The sequence below is a fragment of the Penicillium macrosclerotiorum genome, assembly GCF_028827735.1.
Source record: "Penicillium macrosclerotiorum strain IBT 26536 chromosome Unknown utg000010l_segment0_segment0, whole genome shotgun sequence".
Lineage (NCBI taxonomy): Eukaryota > Fungi > Ascomycota > Eurotiomycetes > Eurotiales > Aspergillaceae > Penicillium > Penicillium macrosclerotiorum.
Genome location: NW_026643089.1, coordinates 1,342,451 through 1,359,040, shown reverse-complemented (window position 1 = coordinate 1,359,040; position 16,590 = coordinate 1,342,451). Strand labels below are relative to the sequence as shown.

Sequence of the window (16,590 nt, the reverse complement as noted above, 5' to 3'; positions counted from 1 at the left end):
AAGACAGTTACAGCTGATGATATTGCATTGATTGAGGAAGCTAGTGGAGTACCGACGGTGATCCCGTAGACCAAGAGTTTGTGATGGTAAATTTCAATTTTTGAAAGTCACGAATGATATGTCTATTTAGATACCATTAGTTGTCTTCTATTAGACATCAGTTATAGAAAACTATTTTGTTAAACTAGAATTCATTCAAACACATTAGGCTGCAGGAACATATGAATTCTTTCTCGCCCATCATGAAACGGATTCTGGTAAAGCTCCTCTTCGTTGCACAAAAAAGACGATACATATTTCGATGAATAAATGCTCAATATTTTGAACCGTCTGATTAGCAAAGGCTTACCATATATATTGTATCAACAAAATTGATGCTCGGCAAGACGACCAAGACAAAACAGGGATTGTGCGAATGTCATTGACCCGTTCTCAACACCCGATAACCTGCACCATTACGAATACCTGAAGGAGTCAAGCACCCTGTGACCGCCTTTTTCTTTCAGCTTATCAGCTAACATTGCGCGCCACGAACACGTCACCTGCTAGACACATTTTTCAAGTATAGAGCCAATAATCGTCACCACGCCGCCAGTCTCTACTTGGCCCCCTTGTGGGCGAAATTGTCGATCATTCGTAGTTGAAAAATCCGGACCCGCTTCTCTTATCCGACAGCCAATCATGTACTGACTCTTCTTTACCTAAATAAGTTTAGCTTAGTATCATCGGTTATGCATCAAGCTCAAGGCGTGAATAGGTTTGACAATTCCCACTTGCATCACCCAAAAGTTTTTCGATCATTATAAGACCCAGCTGCTCGTGGCTCAGAGACCTTGAATATATATTGTTACTTGCGAATCCTCTAAGCTGTTTGCTCAAAAGCAGAAAACGACTAGTACGTGTCAAGATTTCACATCTGAATCAAATTATTGCACTCAAAATAGCCACACTGTCATTAACAGACAAAAGGAAGAGCCTCAAAGAGAAAAATTCTTTGACGCTCAATTTTTCATGTCTGAGGATGGAAATAAATGTCTCAGGATGTTGCTTGCGGGCTCATCCCTTTGACGGTACACAAAGAAAAATTCCTCCAAGATCGGAACTGCCTGACTTGAATCAACGAGGTGCATACTTTCAGCACATTCTTTTAGATGCTTTATAAACCAAGCGTGGACTTCAATTCCCGTTGATAGAAGAGCTCCAAGGAATAGTGTCCAGAATAGCAAATCTGCAGCCGTGCTCTTCAGCAAAGCATAACAATTCTCGATCCGCTGTTGAAGGATTCGGGCAGAATACTGAAGGCAGGGCTTCCGATACCACTCCCAAATTCGGACTATCCCATAGACTTGCAGTGAAAGGCAGAGAACGCCTTGAAGTGGACTGATCATGACTTTTGAGGGCAGCGAATACAGTTGATGAAACAAAAATAGCAGGTAGTCATTTTCAGCGGGCATATACCGAGAGTCGAGTTTTACCAACTGCTCGTGACAAGGAATGAGTCGCTGAAAACCCTTGATAATTGATACAAGCTCCTCGGAGAGGTCTTTGGACCATGAAGAGCTGAAAAAGCGGGTTCCAATCAAAAACGACGAGGAAGAAGATGGTGATGGTGATGGACTTTCCATCTTCATACAGATCGAGTTTTCCCGGATCCAGGCTTCCCATTTTTTCGAAATTTCGAATATCGGCGGGGTATCTAAGATTATACCCTTCATGGCATCGCAGCTACAGAGAAGTTAACAACAGAAAGCAGAATTTTCAACGATATCTATGACTTTACCAGTATATTGTTGAAAGGGTTCGGATATCCAATCTCTCTAATCCACCTAGTGCATTTATAATCTGCTGCAATCCCGCCATATGGGCTTCAACAGCTTCGATGTTGGCCTGGGCACACTTTTTAGAGAAAATTAGCAAAGCCCCTGGAGCTTGAAAATGCGCTTCTCTGACCTCAATACAAAGAAGGTGCGTGATGACCAAAATGGTCGCCTCTGAAAAGGCCATAATTGGGTTGACCAAGTTGCTTTGAAGAGACTTCAAAGCCCGGGAACGCAGCTGTAATGTATCCTGCATTGACCTCTGAATTGAGTATGGTGAGGTATCGATCATCTTCAAGGTTGCAGTGTGGCTAGCCGCACTCAAAAAGAGAAGCGTCTCTACGAGGGCTGGTTGATTCAGAGCCTCTTGAAAGAACCAGACTGATATCACCGTAGAGCTTAGAGGGAATGAATGGTGCGCAGCAAATACCCTATCTGTATACCCCCTATTAGCCTTGTTCCAGACCATATTGTATCAAGTGCCAGAACTACTTGCAATGGTGGTAATAAAAATTGATAGCCCTGTTCGTATTGGTCGGTAACGAGGGGAACGCCTCCAACAAACCTGCCTGCATATTATGACAGACTAGTGCCTTCCGATCCTTCTTATCCGCTTGTTGTTCCTCACGATCCAAAGTGGAGCTCATGTTCGGTCCGGGAAGCAGGCGGCCCTTCGGGAATGGCTTCACAGATGCTTTTAAGGTTTGGAGTTGGTTTTCTCTCCGTAGCCGATTGCTCCGTTTTCTGATAAAGGACTGCTTGACTCCTTCAGTGGTATAATTCGGGTCAGTTTCATCTTGGGCGTTCACCCATAGAAACGTTTCCCGCTTGGCAAGTCGGGCTTCAGAATTCGAGTCATAATCGGTGTAACTGATATGTGTCTCTGATTTCTGTGTGGAATTATCCACTTTCATGTTGATAAAAACAGCGGAGACTCGTCTAAAATAGTTCGATGTCTATGGGGAAGAGGAGAGTCTGCACCCTGACTGGTTTGCTGGTCATCTTGGCCCCCACGCTGGACAATTCGACGAAGCCACTCCATGGAGATCACCTGATCGCACTAGTTTTCTTGTGATTTGTTTCATGATTAACGAACTAGTTAGCACCTGGATTCATCATGGTGCTAAACCCTTTGAGGCTATTAAGGAGTTTCTGCATGGTGAATCCATCAAATCAATTTGATCTGTTAGAATAATCCGGATTTTAGTCCCTTCGGATCCAATGCTTGATATCTCGCAATCGTGACTCTATTTGAAACAGACGATAATTTTTGGAGCAAAAGACGTTTTGTTGTGCCAATATCACCCGGCAACTACTATTTGATTCATTATACTCCGTTACTCATAGAATATCTCGCTTTAGTATCCAGCTATAATGGAACGAGGTTGCAGAAATATTTGGGTTTAGCTGAACATAATTGTATTACAGGTTTTCAGATTCCAAAGGCAGCAGTAATAGTAATCTAGATTCGACTCGCGGTTCAAGCTATGCATAGGTTGTTTGTACCAATAAAGTAGTTCACTGCCGCAAAAATCTCAAGTACTAATTATCTTACTCTTGAGTGTTTTCTTTCACCGAAGCCTCCCACTCTTTCTTGGCTTGTTCAAATAGTAAGTCATCGGTCAATAGATCCCAAGTGGTAAGAGCGAGAAGTGTTCCAGTCTGTACAGCGCGATGAAAGGCATCATCAGTTCCTGTGGCCTGAGTGAAATTTTGGTGATGCGCAAATATCTCCGGCGAGCATTTAATCATGTAGAAAACATGTATTCCGGGACACTCATAAGTGAAGTTACCTTGCCATAATGCTTAGTTCCATGAATCTCGAACGCATCGAATTTGGGGTTATGACTCACCAAAATCGGTAGAGCCAGTCTCAACTTTGGTGTTGAAAGGTCTCGCATTTTGGCCTTCAATGCTATTTGCAATCTCGGTATATCGGTTACAGAGCGTTTCATTTATAATCGTGTCGGTATACATGTTGCCCCTACAGAGTAGTTGTTGGTTAGTGTTCCTATTCTTTGCAGCATAGAATTAGATCATAAATACTCTGTTATGGTCACAGTGCATCCTGTGGCAATTGCTGCGGCTTCAAAACAGGCCAGGACACGCTTTGATAAGGCTAGCAAGGTCCCCTTGTTCAAGCTACGGGCAATCCACACTGACTTCGTATAGTGACCGATTGTATTAGGGACCTTTGGCCCCTCAAGAACACAACCGTGGATTCGCTCTTCAGATAGGGTCTGTTGTCTCAGGAAAGCAATGTTGTTGTATGCAGCAACGGCCGCATCAAAAGCATTGAGGCCTTTGTGAGGGTGTCCAGCTGCATGGGAAGCCCGGCCGTGATACTCGACGACCCATCTCTGCATAGCCAGTGTTGGAAGGCCTCCGATGGCGGTAATACTGGGATCAGCCTTCTCTGGGGAGATGGGATGGCTTCACAATCAATTAGACTGGCATTGTATCAAGCAGGTAAGTGATTAAACTCACGCCATGATAGCAGCGTCCACTCCTTTCATCGCTCCATTTTTGGTTAATACCACCTTTCCACCTTGGTTCTCTTCTGCTGGACAGCCTAACAATTGAATGCGGCCCGCAACACCATGCTTCTGTAATGCATAGTGGACACCAAGGAAGGCTGTAATACTAGTCGCGGCAATCAGATGATGGCCACATCCATGGCCAATTTCTGGAAGAGCATCATATTCCGCATCAATACTGATTAAACGTCCCCCTTCACCAGAAAGCGCCTCAAATGCAGTCTTCACGCCAAACGCATTTCTAGTGACTTTGAACCCAAGTTTCTCGAGGAAGTCACAGATGGTGTCATGAGCGATGTACTCTTCAAATGCAAGCTCTGGATTGTTGTAGATCTGGCAAATTCCTTTAGTATTTCAACTCAGCCAAGGAGCATTAATACGAACGTGTTGGATGACCGCGCGTAGATCTCCAGTGTGATTAGCAACTGATGCTTCAACTGTCTGTTGTACCCTCTGCAGTCTTTCCAGGGCCGTCAATGGCTGAGCATAAGGGTTGAGAGACATTTTTCACTCAGTTTATTTTCAAATGCGATTGGAAGTCAGAATCTAACGTGTGGATGAAATCTAGAGCTGTTGCTTTGAGGAAAGATCGCAAAATATATACTCATCACTCCTGTGGTTTTTTGATGACATCTTTCGTCTAAAACGCTACGGTTCACTGGCCAAGTTCAGCATTGTGCAAATAGGTGCTCGGTCAATTCTACGTAGTATCACTCTATGTTCATTTCGTTTCTTTCGCACAATCAAAAAAGTAGCGTTCATCGAGTGGGGATTCTCCTCGGGTGAGCTATAAATTGGCGAGATAAGTACCAGCCGAATTCGGCTATCAACAACCAATAAAATGCCTTTTCCCCGCACGGGGCTTGGTAGATATAAACGCAATAGTGTTATCTCGAGCCCGGATGTACATAGTGGCATAAATTAATTATGAATAATGCTGCTTACAAAAATGCCATGATCAAGCGTTAGCGCTTACCTTTCTCCAGTGCCAGACAACCTTATCTGCTCATACTGCCACCGACACTCGCTTGCTCGTTTATTATCTCTCATTAATACTAGGCTGCACCCGTATGGTTTCAGACCCAGCGGCCCTTGTCTACGCACTGCATATAGGCGACCTCGCCTAAAAAAAGCCGAGTGATGAGTGGCCGTCATGCACCTCGCAGTAAAAAGGGTATCGTAGTATGAGTCTTCTACCATTTACCCCAGCTAAGCGCTAATGATAAGGACTAGGCTGTTGGACATGCCGGGCTCGGAAAATAAAATGTGACGAAAATCGACCCCAATGCGACAAATGCCGGCCTGGCGATAGGACCTGTCGATATGGTCCCCGAGGAAGGGCTAAAAATAGACGGATCATAAGCCATGATAGGGTCAACATTGCTATTGCACCAGTTGCTGCACAAAACACAAGCAAGACTTCGGTGCCCGCATCAAAGACATTGCCATTTGGAATTTGCAATGAAGACTGGCCGTTCCCTCTTACAGAGCTAGACTGCCAGGCAATACAACATTATTCTAGACATGTTGTACCTCGAATGGTGCTTAAAACTCCACGATGGTCTAGCTATTCCTACGTATTATTCATGTGTGTCAGAAATAAGTTACTGGCACACCTCCTCCTTGCATTTTCGTTACGCGATATGGCCGAGTCACAGAACGAGAATAGTGTCATGTTCGCTTTAGAACATTATCAACTAGCCCTGGAGCTGTTTATACAGCACCTTGCCACCCCAGCTGTCGAGTCTTGGATTATATTCCCATCCTTATGGTTGTTTATCTTGTACGAACAAACCTATGGAGACGATCCGAAGATTCTACAGGCTCACCTTCGTGGAGTTCGGGATGTTATCGCAACCCACGGAACCAAGGTCCTTTCATGGTCAATTGATGAAAGGAAGATTTCAGAACAGGAATCTGGAGAAAATTACATTCCTTCCCAGATGATCAATAAGATGGCTGTTTGGACTATTCATTACGACGCCAAAGCTTCTACATTTGGACTCGATGGTGGGATCATTGATTTGCTCAACCAAAAATTTCCGGGTTCAATGCAAAGGCTGTGCGAGTCTTCAAAACATGCCTTGAAAAATGCTTGGGGACCTGCATACCCTGCATTTGAGGAGGTGTGGGATATGCAAGTTGATGATCTGTGGATGTTGAACCACGAGACTACCATGCTCCGTTTTGAGCTTTCCATACTGGAACGTAAAAGGGGCAAGATAGTCTCCAGTGAGAAAATTAATTTCGGAAAAAAACTTCGGATTATCGAAAAGGTATGTTTGGGCATTATGGTAGCAATCTGAAGATTGTAGACTGATGTTAACCATCAAACCTTAGAGATTTTCAAACTACGCATCTATTGCGCTTTCCAAACAACGCGAACGAAGTGATTTGGTCTCCAACATTTGCTCATTAGTGGCCGACCTTTATGCATTAATTGTTCGCTATGATCGAATTACATATCATATCCAGTCTTCGGCATTGTCTCCACTTCTGAAGGTTTGTGCTTATTTGTATGAGTATGAAGGCAGTTCCTTTTTGTGGCATATAGCATGGCCACTGTTTGTAGCGAGCTTTGAGACAGATGATCCAATTCACCAGTCATGGATCATTGATCGCTTCGAACAAATGGAGAAGACTGGCAAAAATATGAGGCGAGCTAAGATTATGTTGAAGGAGCTGTTTAAGACTAAGCGAGATATGTCACAGCCAGTAGATTACTATCTTGACTGGATAGTTGATAGCAAATTCGAGCAATTTTCAATTTAGCCTGGAACCTAATGGAATTAACAATGATACCTTCAGATGAGGGCATGCCGGAATGAATTGTATAGTGACCGGCGCCCGTGGATTGAATCGCGGTTGTCTCCAATAAGCCTTTCTACTCGATATTATCGATGATGCCAATAAAACCATCATATACTCCATTCTTATTCGTCAACTCATGTAACCCATGTCGCTATTTGTACTGCGATGGTCCTCGCTAGTGGCTTTACCGAGTTCGGCTTTTTTTGCCCAATCACAAACGTCGAACCCTCTGCCGGCCATAACCAAGATAGCGCCAGCCGAGCCCCTGAGATAGGAAAATGAAATTCAAAGAACATGCATTGTTCCGTAGAGTGGTGAAATATTGCCAATTTGCATATCAGTGGTGATGTACTTTTGCTGTTTTCCTATCTCACTCTCATGAAAAAATAGAGATATGTGCCAACCTAGAACAATGTAGGAAGGGTTATAAACACCAAAATGCATATCCTGGTGTAGATATTATCTGAAAATATTCGTGTTTAATTGTGACGTTTCATTAGTCCTTGATCCTTGTTCAAATATGAAGGAGGAGATCAAATCCCTGTCCCCAGCAAAATTGCCTGCCTACGACAATATGGCGCAGGAAATTGGCGAGATTATCGGCTCATCTGATCCTACAGTAAATAAGAGGCTGTTACGAAAGATTGATGGAATGTATGAGTTACCCATGCTAGGGTTCTCGGTTCAAAAACATGAACTCTCACAAGCTAACTCGCCCCTTAGACTGTTGCCTCTGCTAGGATTTACCTATCTACTTCAATTCTTAGACAAAATATCTCTTGGGTACACTTCTCTTCTAGGAATTCGTGCAGATTTGGTAGGTCATTATCAATCCATCACGATAATTGGTTCTTTCAAGATTGGCGAATGAATAGGCTCATATTTTTTGGCTCCAAGGGACTTGTGGGGGATCAATACTCCTGGGCTACATCCATTTTCTACTTTGGCTATTTTGCATGGTCCTTCCCCTCATCATGGCTTATTGTCAGACTTCCTCTTGGTAAATATCTAGCCATCGTTGTGTGAGTGAATTGAGAAAGTCTCATAACGTCTTGGATCTGCCTTCTTACATGAATAGTACTCTTTGGGGCATTGTGCTGGCCTGCCATGCGGCATGCCACAATTTTTCACAATTAATGGCAGTGCGTTTTGTGCTTGGCTTATTGGAGGCATCAATAGCTCCAGGATTCAGCTACTTGACCGGCATGTTCTACAAGCGTGACGAGCAACCGCTTCGGTAAGTCCACCCTCTCTAGGGGTGCTAGAAAACTCTTGAAATAATAATGTGTCCTAGTCATGGCATTTGGTACTTGGTATTTGGGCCTTTCTTAATCTGTGAGGACTAGGTCATTCCCTAATAACCTCACAGGGAAACTCTACCGCTGGACTTTTTGGCGGGGTAATTTCGTGGGCTATCGGCCATCTTCACGGATCTTTATTTTCTTGGCAATATCTTTTCATCATCTACGGCTGTATCACAGCGGGGTGGGGAATCGTTCTTTTCTTTCTCCTTCCAAGCTCACCAGTCACAGCACCCTTTCTCAACAAACAAGAAGGTATCATTGCTGTTGCACGCACCAAGGATACACAACAAAAAGTCAATTCCAAACAGTTCAAGAATTACCAAGTGTGGGAGGCCTTGCATGATCCGCAAGCGTGGCTCCTGTGCTCAAATATGTTTGGCTGTATGCTTGTCAATTCCGGCTTTTCCGCGGTAAGATAAGCGGTTTAATTCTATATGCGTGACATATGTCCAGAATTAATCTGACATAGCTGAAGTTTGTTGGTATCATAATTTCTGGTTTTGGATACTCAGGGCTCCAATCTCTCCTGTATCAAATGCCAGGATCGGCAGTCCAAGTTGGTCTCGTCGCAATAACTTCCGTCTGTGGAAGTTACATTCCGAATTGCCGAACAATTATTCTGGCAATTTTATCTCTGATCAGGTCAGTGGAATATGATAGCCAAACATATAGCCCCTCGTCAGTGTCCCGCCACTGACTATTTGAAGTCTGGTCGGAGTTGTGTTGGTATATGTATTGGACGACCAGTATAAACATGCCAAGCTTTTTGCCATATCCATAATGGGTGCCTACGCCGTTAATTTGCCCATAAGTATGTCAATGGTCTCAACTAATATCGTTGGAAATACAAAAAAAACCACAGTCAGCGCTATGCTGTTTGTTTCATACTGTGCCGGTAACATCATCAGCCCTCAAGTATTTCTGTCTCGCGAGGAACCCAGATACCCGGTAAGTCCTGCCGCTTTCTATTTTGTCACTATTCAATTAAAATGCCCTTGGCTACTTTGGACTAATTGGACAAAGACTGGGATCAAAGTATGCCTTGCGGGACTTTCATTATCGTGTGTCTGTGCTCTGGGATTGAGAATTTATCTTCAATATTTAAATAGACAGAGAAGAAAGGGAGAAAGCAACGCGAGCAGCAGCAGCTATGAGAACAATGAGGATTGGACAGACAGAGAAATACCTAACTTCATCTACATGTATTGAGTTCACTCAGATGAAGACTCAAGCCAATGGCTAAGGAGGCAAATAGTCAAGCAATCTGATAAATACGTCTCTCCTATTTAATAATACAAAATCCCTTCGGCTTAAGAACGGACACACCAAATTCAATTTCCCTATATGAATATCTTCAGAAACACACAACATTCCGCGGAAAGAATTTTCATTCCGCTCAAACACTCGGAAAACTTATGTTACCTCAACCACCGTGCCTCCAAATGACTGTTCCTCAGCTACTGATAAAGTTCCCGATACACCTGGGCTCTCTGATCCTTCTGTCACACTGGGAATCTTGGGTTGAAGCTCCTGAGCAGGTGTAGGTGGAGTTACCATCGCAGATCTTACAGACCACATTCCCCAGAAAACCTCGCTTAGCCGAGCGGCAGAGTCAAAGCCACGATCGGCCATGAGTTTAAAAGCTCGCTGGCACCAATCAAACTGCTCCATACTTCCACGATCGACTGCAATCTTGCATAATTGGCAGAGCGAGAATATAACGGTATGGACGCCCCATGATTTCATTTTGTCTTGAACACAATAGGGAATAGCGCGTCCGATCTGATCGGCATAGAATCCGGAAAGTAGATAATCCTCGTCATCAAGCATACCGCCAGCTATAGGAGAGCTGGGAATATATTCCGATGTCTCGTATGCCTTGACAAGGGATCTGATTTGGGAGATCAGAGGGTGGATAATAGAAGCTAATGTCCAGAACATGGTATGGAGTCTTGCATTATCGAGTGAAAGAAATCGATAAGGTGCTCCAAACATATGATCTGCCGGGGGAAGCTGAGAGCACAGCACTTCTCCCCGGGCACATGAGACAGGTCCGGTTTGAAGATTTTCCGATGACCATGCTAGTAGCTTCTTTTTATGACCTAGGCATTTTTGCAGCAAAGATTTGCACCCTTCATGATCTGCAGGATCAGCCTTATTGATAGCAACGGCCAAGGGTGCAAAGCCAGCAAAAAGACTGAGCAACTCGACTACTGGGTTACCTTCACTTGGCTGAGTTACGTATTCATAGTCTTCTTGGGACATGTTGATTCCCTTTGCTGAGAATACCTGGAAAAGATCAGTTGCAGGATCCTCAAATTTTGACCGAGGGCAGAACTTACAATTCTTAGTTTTTGATATTCATGATAAATCGCGTTGACGAGAGGGCTCCGGTCCGCTCGGTGACGGTAGTGGCTCAAAATAGCGTTGGTCCCGGCGATATGCGCAACCCAGGCTTGCAGACCATGGGGACAATAACACGTCTTGTACACGAGAAATTAGCTTGCTTGAAATATCTCGGACTATGGGAGACAGAAATCACGTACTTCTAACTCCTGAAAGATAACCGTAGTGTAGATGATATCGTCGGAGTATGCATCGCGGCTTATCATGCTCGACATATGTCGTATGGCAATATTATATAGCTGAATTCCATATTGAAATATCCGGTCATCGTTATTTAATTTTCCCAGATAAGCACATGAGATGGCAGAAACGGCCTTTTGCAACATAGTTGACTTTTGGGGGAGCGCGGAAATCCCCGAGATCAGGTAGTGCCATAGATCTACCGAGGAGTGGGCCTCCTGATTGGGAAAGAAGATATCGATGTACGACGAGAAGACCTGCTCTCTCAATGCAGGTCCCGACGTAACGACTTGTGGGATGACCCAGTCGACAGGTGGAATCTGCACCCCCTTAACATAAGAACCCACGTTGTTGGATCCCCTCGGCTTGACGGTCGCGTCGTGGACGAAGATGCGGTTACCATCGTAACCTTCACACTTCAAGCCACGTTTGATGCATCTTCCGCACTCAGGCTCTTGTCTGTCACACTGTGTTCAATGTGATCGATCAGCAACCCACTGCCCTAGCTAGCGAAGACCTTCCCGACCGACCTTGATCTTGCGACGTTTACAAGTTCGGCAACCTTTCGACTGCCACGGAATACCGCCCATTTTGTCGTCTATAGGGCTTGTTTGGCTTGAGATATGACCTGTCCGGTCGACTTTGGATCTGATGGAGCCAAGGGGGGCCAAAGGATTTAAGATAGAGGCCCCGACCGAAAGGACTCTCGGGGCCTGGGCGTTTTGGTGTTTTGGCCCCCACTCAGAAGCTAGTTGGCCCCCTGATTGACGTTGCCTTTGGCCCAGAGATGATCATGAACCGGCAAATGCGGATGTAGCATCGTTGATGCTGACGCGGAGGTAAGACGGAGGTTTCTTTCCCAATAGTCCAATCAACACCCTGGTATAAACTTGTTGAAGCTGACACTTTCACCTATCGCCAAGATTACAGCGGTTGTCGATTCCGTCTCGCTTGGCGACGCCCCATGTGGGGAGATAATATAAACTTTACCACTAGAATATAGGACCTGTGAAGAGGGCGCATTTTGGGTTTTGGGTCTGCCCTGTCCGAGTGGGCGCTCACAACAAATCTTCCGAAAAAGTTTTCTCGGCCTTCATGGTCCTGAGTTTGAAGGCAGCGATGTTCTATGGAGTTCGATAGACACTCGTCCTACGAAGTCATATCGCCGATTGGTCCCCTTTCGCCATTCCGGAACAGCCGATTCAATAATCACAATGCCGTCTAACCACTTTATAGATTTAGGCGCATTACTACTGTGATCGTCCTGGAGAATCTCAGGAGAAAAGGTGGGAAGCATTTTGAGTCTGCTCGTATCAAGGGGACAACCATAATGTCAGAGGTATTCGTCTTTCTTGAAATCTTCCAGGTTGCAAAGTGAATCTGGCCCAAACAAGGCTTGTCTGATAGCCGCTCAATTGAGTATAAGTTCTTCTGGTCGCGTACGCCCCCTTTAGACTTCTGAAACATGCAATCATAGGGTCACATGGCCTTCTGCGCTTGGTTCTTGCTGCTGTCTGACCCTGTTTGAGTTACGTGGCATCTGGTTTTCCCGCGGGGAAATATCAGCAACCGGATTGAACCTACATGGTAAAGCATCTTGATTCACGACTAGGCTCGGTATTTTGTTTTCAAGTCTACATAGTTTTGTTAGAGTTTGTTTCAAATGGGAATCAAAGCACGGTGCCCTAGTTACCGACCACAACGCAAAACTGCCGAAGAGCTCGCAAATCCGGAGGCAATGAGTAATAATAGTTCCACTTCGAAGGCATTCACCTCCAATAGAACGTTTCAATCTTCATAATGGCGTCATCGCCTTGTTGATCATGGGACTCCACATAATAGTGTCCCTTGAAGGTGCGGGGTTCGGTAGTAGATGCGGATATCCCGAAGAATAGCCGGTGGCACTACAAAAAGGTGTATTATTCAAAAGAAATGAGTCTGCAGGTTTGCAGAAAAAGCCAATTAGTGTCTTAAAGTTTAAGAAAGATGTGGTTTGGGCCCATAATGTGTAGCCTGCCTTTGAGTATTGCTCGCCTACTTACAGGTCTCTTACTGTGGACACAATTTGGTTTCACAGCAACAGTCCCGGAGCCACCAAAACTTTCATTTCTCTACACAGCATATGTGGAGTGTGAAGATAATCTTATGACCGCAGCGGTTGGCCCGCATGGAATCCGAAAGGCCATCCCCATTATAGGCGGAAATTTTAGCGGTCCGCATCTATCTGGTAAGGACAATGTCAATTCTGTCGTGATAAAAAGGTTCATTCAGCACTGTATCTAAACAGTACAGGGAAAATTCTCAATGTTGGGGCCGATTGGGGATTAACAGATCCCCACACAAACATCTTTTCAGCGGATACTCGATACAATCTCCGCACAGATGATGGGGCAGATATCTTCATTCAAACTTCCGGGCCCAAGGCACCGGATAATCATCTACACTTACGCCTTGTCTTCGAAACAGGGAGTCCAAAGTACTATTGGTTGAATAATATTGTTGGTGAGTCCCCCGATATAGACCTGCATTCTCGAGTGCCGGGAATATTGCTCATACGTATTCACATGTGATACTAGCAATCGGTATTTTAACTTCTGGCCTCCCGGCGCCCAGCAATATAAGCTTATTACGAATCGACGCATGGAATGTGAGTTTATACAATAGAGAAAGAACATTCTATGTTGATTTGACTAATAAGATACTATCTTCAGTTTGCTTCGGATTGGAATGCGACTCACTTTGTCAATACCTCTGCGGCTGTATAGTTCAACCGCGAGAATGCAGCTAGAAAATAAGAAATTTGTTCCATAGGCTATCTTTACTATTATTCATATTTTATCTTTCTTGCTTCTTGGAGTTGTTGAACATTCATGTTCCAACGTCTATTGCCGATCTATGGGACTCAGCCATGTCCATATCCAATCAGACCAAGCCCCATTGGAACGTGTATGTACAACCCCAAAGTCTATGGTGATTGGTAAGGCCTCTATCATTCAACAGTTTGGCTTGTCTCCGCCATTTTGCGCTGCATTGCACAACCTTGAAGGTGTCCAGGCTCTATGATGTTTCAATCCAATCTAGCTGTGCGGTGTTGGTTCTACTAACAGAGCGATCACAATACGACTAAGAGGTGTTTGGATTGACTTTCAGCTGAAGTAATGATCTCAAAGGACTCTAAAAAGGAACTGGAGCCACCTTTAAAAGTGTATCGTAAATTTCTCTACCGGAATAACCCTAGCTAGGCATAGACCCATCTGACTAGTCTATTGGGATGAAACAGGCTTATTACTTCCTCTCGCGAACATTGAATATGATGCATATGGTCCATTCATTGAGCAAGATTTTTGTTGCATGCTTGTAATACTTCCCCTGTCATGCATAGGGTTCATGTCAAATACTATCATCCGTGCCTACACACTCCCACAACTCGAAAGGGTAGGCGGCGAGACCTGACTGTTTAATTCAAACTCCATCAAGTGGGTTGGGATTCAGGAAATCTTTTTCTCTCGTCAGGAATGCGTGGTTCTACAGCGTGAAGTATTTGAGACTTGACAAGGAGTGGCGATTGGTCGGCTAAGCTAGATACTACCTAAAGTATTCCAAGTCCATCATAGATGGGCCATGAATCAAACAGTTTAGAACCAAAATAACACACAAGTCACCAAGACGGTACAAAAGCAAGGAAAAGCAAAAATCAACAAGGACGCAAATAAGAGGTCATGTTTTGATTGAACTGACAAACATAACACACAAATCCACTGCTTTACTCGTCGTCCTCGCTGTCATCCTCATCCTCGCTCTCGGCATTTTCAAGCCACTCCAGGAAAGGCTGGGCAGACTTGCGAATCTTCTTGCTGGTAGAAATATCGACGTACTTCTTGCTGGCCTTAGCGCCCCATGCCTTGATGGTTTCCTCGGACACAATATCGTTCTGATAGTATCCAAGAAGGATAGCAGGGACCTGAGTGATCAAGGCCGGGTGATCTTGCCCAACAAAGCGCTCGGTTCCGCCAAGGAAGGCCTTCTCATGGCGCTCGGAAGTGATCATCTTCTTGAGCAGGGGAGCACGGTCCTCGATTTGCTTGGCGATCTTGTCGTTGAAAATGCTCTGTGCCAGGACGGCAACAGTCTTGTGTTTGGCCTCGATACCGAATTCCTTGGCCTTCATGTAGATCTCGACGTCGCTAACCTTGCTCACATCGCCCTTCTCTTCAGCAGTCTCAAGGATCCAGCTGCCGAGCTGCTCGTAAGACGATGGGCCATCAGCCTCATCATCGTCGCCATCCTCCAAAACCAATGAGCGCTTGAGGTCATCAGGGAGGTCCTTGGCGCGAGCCTTGACCGCCTCCTCGGACACGTCGACAGCCCAGTCGTCGTCCTGGATCTCGGCTTTCGCCGCGATGGTTTGGGCTTCGGACTTGATGCGGCGGGTAAGCTCATCATCGCTACCAGCTTCGGGGATGTAATCGCCGTTTTCATCACCATCCTCGGAGTTGTTGCTGTCGATAGGACTAGCATCCTCGCCATTAGCAGCTTGTTTCTTCTGCTCACGGCGCGCCTTCTTGTCCTTCTTGTCCTTCTTCCCTCCCTTGGGATTGTTACGGACGATGAAGGTGCTCAGCTTGAGGCGAGGATCAACGTCAGTGCGCTGACCGCAGGCCTTGCAGTCTAGGGTGATCTTGTCGCCGTTGATAATGACATCAGTCTCGGGGTTTTTGCACTTCTTGCACAGCACAAACTTGGAGATGAAGCCATCGAGATAGTCCTGAAGCTTGGGAGCGTCATGAGCACCGTTGATGATCCATCGGTCGTCGGTCGGCTTGGCATTGGCCTGGGCACCCAATTCAAAGCCAAAGTACTTGATGACATAGGCAGGAGGGCGGCTGAGGGACTGGGCGACTGAGTTCAGATTGACGATGACGGTCTTAATACCGTTGCCTTTGCCCTCGATCTTGGACTGCAGGCGTTCCATCTTGTACCGGTAGAAGGGATCGGTGACATCCCGACGAATGTTGACAGTGGCCATGATGACGGTTGAGAAGGTTTAACTGGAGAATTGCTCAAGAGAACGGAACGGTGGGCTTGCGAAAAAGGAAGCGGGAGGGAATTGTAACCGAAATGTTGTCGACGGAACAAGACATGCGTGTCGAGTATCGGGATTTTGGGGTTTTGGGGGGTTTGAGGGAGGTGTTGCTGTTTCGATGGAACAGGTTGTGGGAGTGTTGGTTGATCTCACAAACAGAATTCACAGCGAAAACAGGGAATCCGAAGATGGGTATTCAGCCACAAGACCGAAGGTGTATACTGCAAGGTTTCGGCGCGCGAAACGTTTGCAGCTTGAGCGGCAGGTGGTGTTCGAAATTTTGCACGGAGGACGAATACATGAACGAATTCGCAATGGACTTCCTGGGTGGCTTTCTCTTGGGAGCGAGAACGACCAAAGGTGTTCTTGGGGGAAACCGAGTCAGAGGTCGGAGACCCTGTGGCAGAAGATTGAAGATAGTGATGATGGCGATGCCAAACTAACCAGAGGTG

At 45.4% G+C, this 16,590-nt stretch overlaps 7 protein-coding genes across 7 annotated transcripts; 3 read left to right on the top strand and 4 right to left on the bottom strand.

Moving 5' to 3' along the window:
• Window positions 1–1,776: 1,776 nt before the first annotated feature.
• N7462_010129 (uncharacterized protein) lies at window positions 1,777–2,731 on the bottom strand (the record flags this gene model as incomplete). Its single annotated transcript, XM_057081843.1, has 2 exons — window positions 1,777–2,198; window positions 2,383–2,731. The coding sequence occupies 2 exons, from the start codon at window positions 2,729–2,731 to the stop codon at window positions 1,777–1,779; spliced, it is 771 nt and encodes a 256-aa protein (XP_056928883.1).
• A 637-nt stretch (window positions 2,732–3,368) lies between these two features.
• N7462_010128 (M20 family metallopeptidase) lies at window positions 3,369–4,858 on the bottom strand (the record flags this gene model as incomplete). Its single annotated transcript, XM_057081842.1, has 5 exons — window positions 3,369–3,610; window positions 3,671–3,801; window positions 3,864–4,250; window positions 4,305–4,687; window positions 4,739–4,858. 5 exons carry the CDS (start codon window positions 4,856–4,858, stop codon window positions 3,369–3,371), a joined length of 1,263 nt encoding a protein of 420 aa, XP_056928882.1.
• A 1,139-nt stretch (window positions 4,859–5,997) lies between these two features.
• Window positions 5,998–7,126, top strand: N7462_010127 (uncharacterized protein; the record flags this gene model as incomplete). Its single annotated transcript, XM_057081841.1, has 2 exons — window positions 5,998–6,630; window positions 6,695–7,126. The coding sequence occupies 2 exons, from the start codon at window positions 5,998–6,000 to the stop codon at window positions 7,124–7,126; spliced, it is 1,065 nt and encodes a 354-aa protein (XP_056928881.1).
• Window positions 7,127–7,685: 559 nt separating this feature from the next.
• N7462_010126 (uncharacterized protein) lies at window positions 7,686–8,888 on the top strand (the record flags this gene model as incomplete). The annotated part of the gene is made up of 6 exons (XM_057081840.1): window positions 7,686–7,819; window positions 7,889–7,982; window positions 8,063–8,187; window positions 8,244–8,402; window positions 8,460–8,478; window positions 8,535–8,888. The coding sequence occupies 6 exons, from the start codon at window positions 7,686–7,688 to the stop codon at window positions 8,886–8,888; spliced, it is 885 nt and encodes a 294-aa protein (XP_056928880.1).
• Window positions 8,889–9,882: 994 nt separating this feature from the next.
• On the bottom strand, window positions 9,883–11,645 carry N7462_010125 (Zn(II)2Cys6 transcription factor domain-containing protein; the record flags this gene model as incomplete). The annotated part of the gene is made up of 4 exons (XM_057081839.1): window positions 9,883–10,758; window positions 10,812–10,952; window positions 11,016–11,522; window positions 11,586–11,645. 4 exons carry the CDS (start codon window positions 11,643–11,645, stop codon window positions 9,883–9,885), a joined length of 1,584 nt encoding a protein of 527 aa, XP_056928879.1.
• Window positions 11,646–13,041: 1,396 nt separating this feature from the next.
• N7462_010124 (DUF3237 domain-containing protein) lies at window positions 13,042–13,820 on the top strand (the record flags this gene model as incomplete). The annotated part of the gene is made up of 4 exons (XM_057081838.1): window positions 13,042–13,282; window positions 13,327–13,557; window positions 13,632–13,702; window positions 13,767–13,820. The coding sequence occupies 4 exons, from the start codon at window positions 13,042–13,044 to the stop codon at window positions 13,818–13,820; spliced, it is 597 nt and encodes a 198-aa protein (XP_056928878.1).
• Window positions 13,821–14,818: 998 nt separating this feature from the next.
• Window positions 14,819–16,081, bottom strand: N7462_010123 (translation initiation factor eIF5; the record flags this gene model as incomplete). The annotated part of the gene is made up of 1 exon (XM_057081837.1): window positions 14,819–16,081. The coding sequence occupies one exon, from the start codon at window positions 16,079–16,081 to the stop codon at window positions 14,819–14,821; it is 1,263 nt and encodes a 420-aa protein (XP_056928877.1).
• Between the last annotated feature and the right edge of the window lie 509 nt (window positions 16,082–16,590).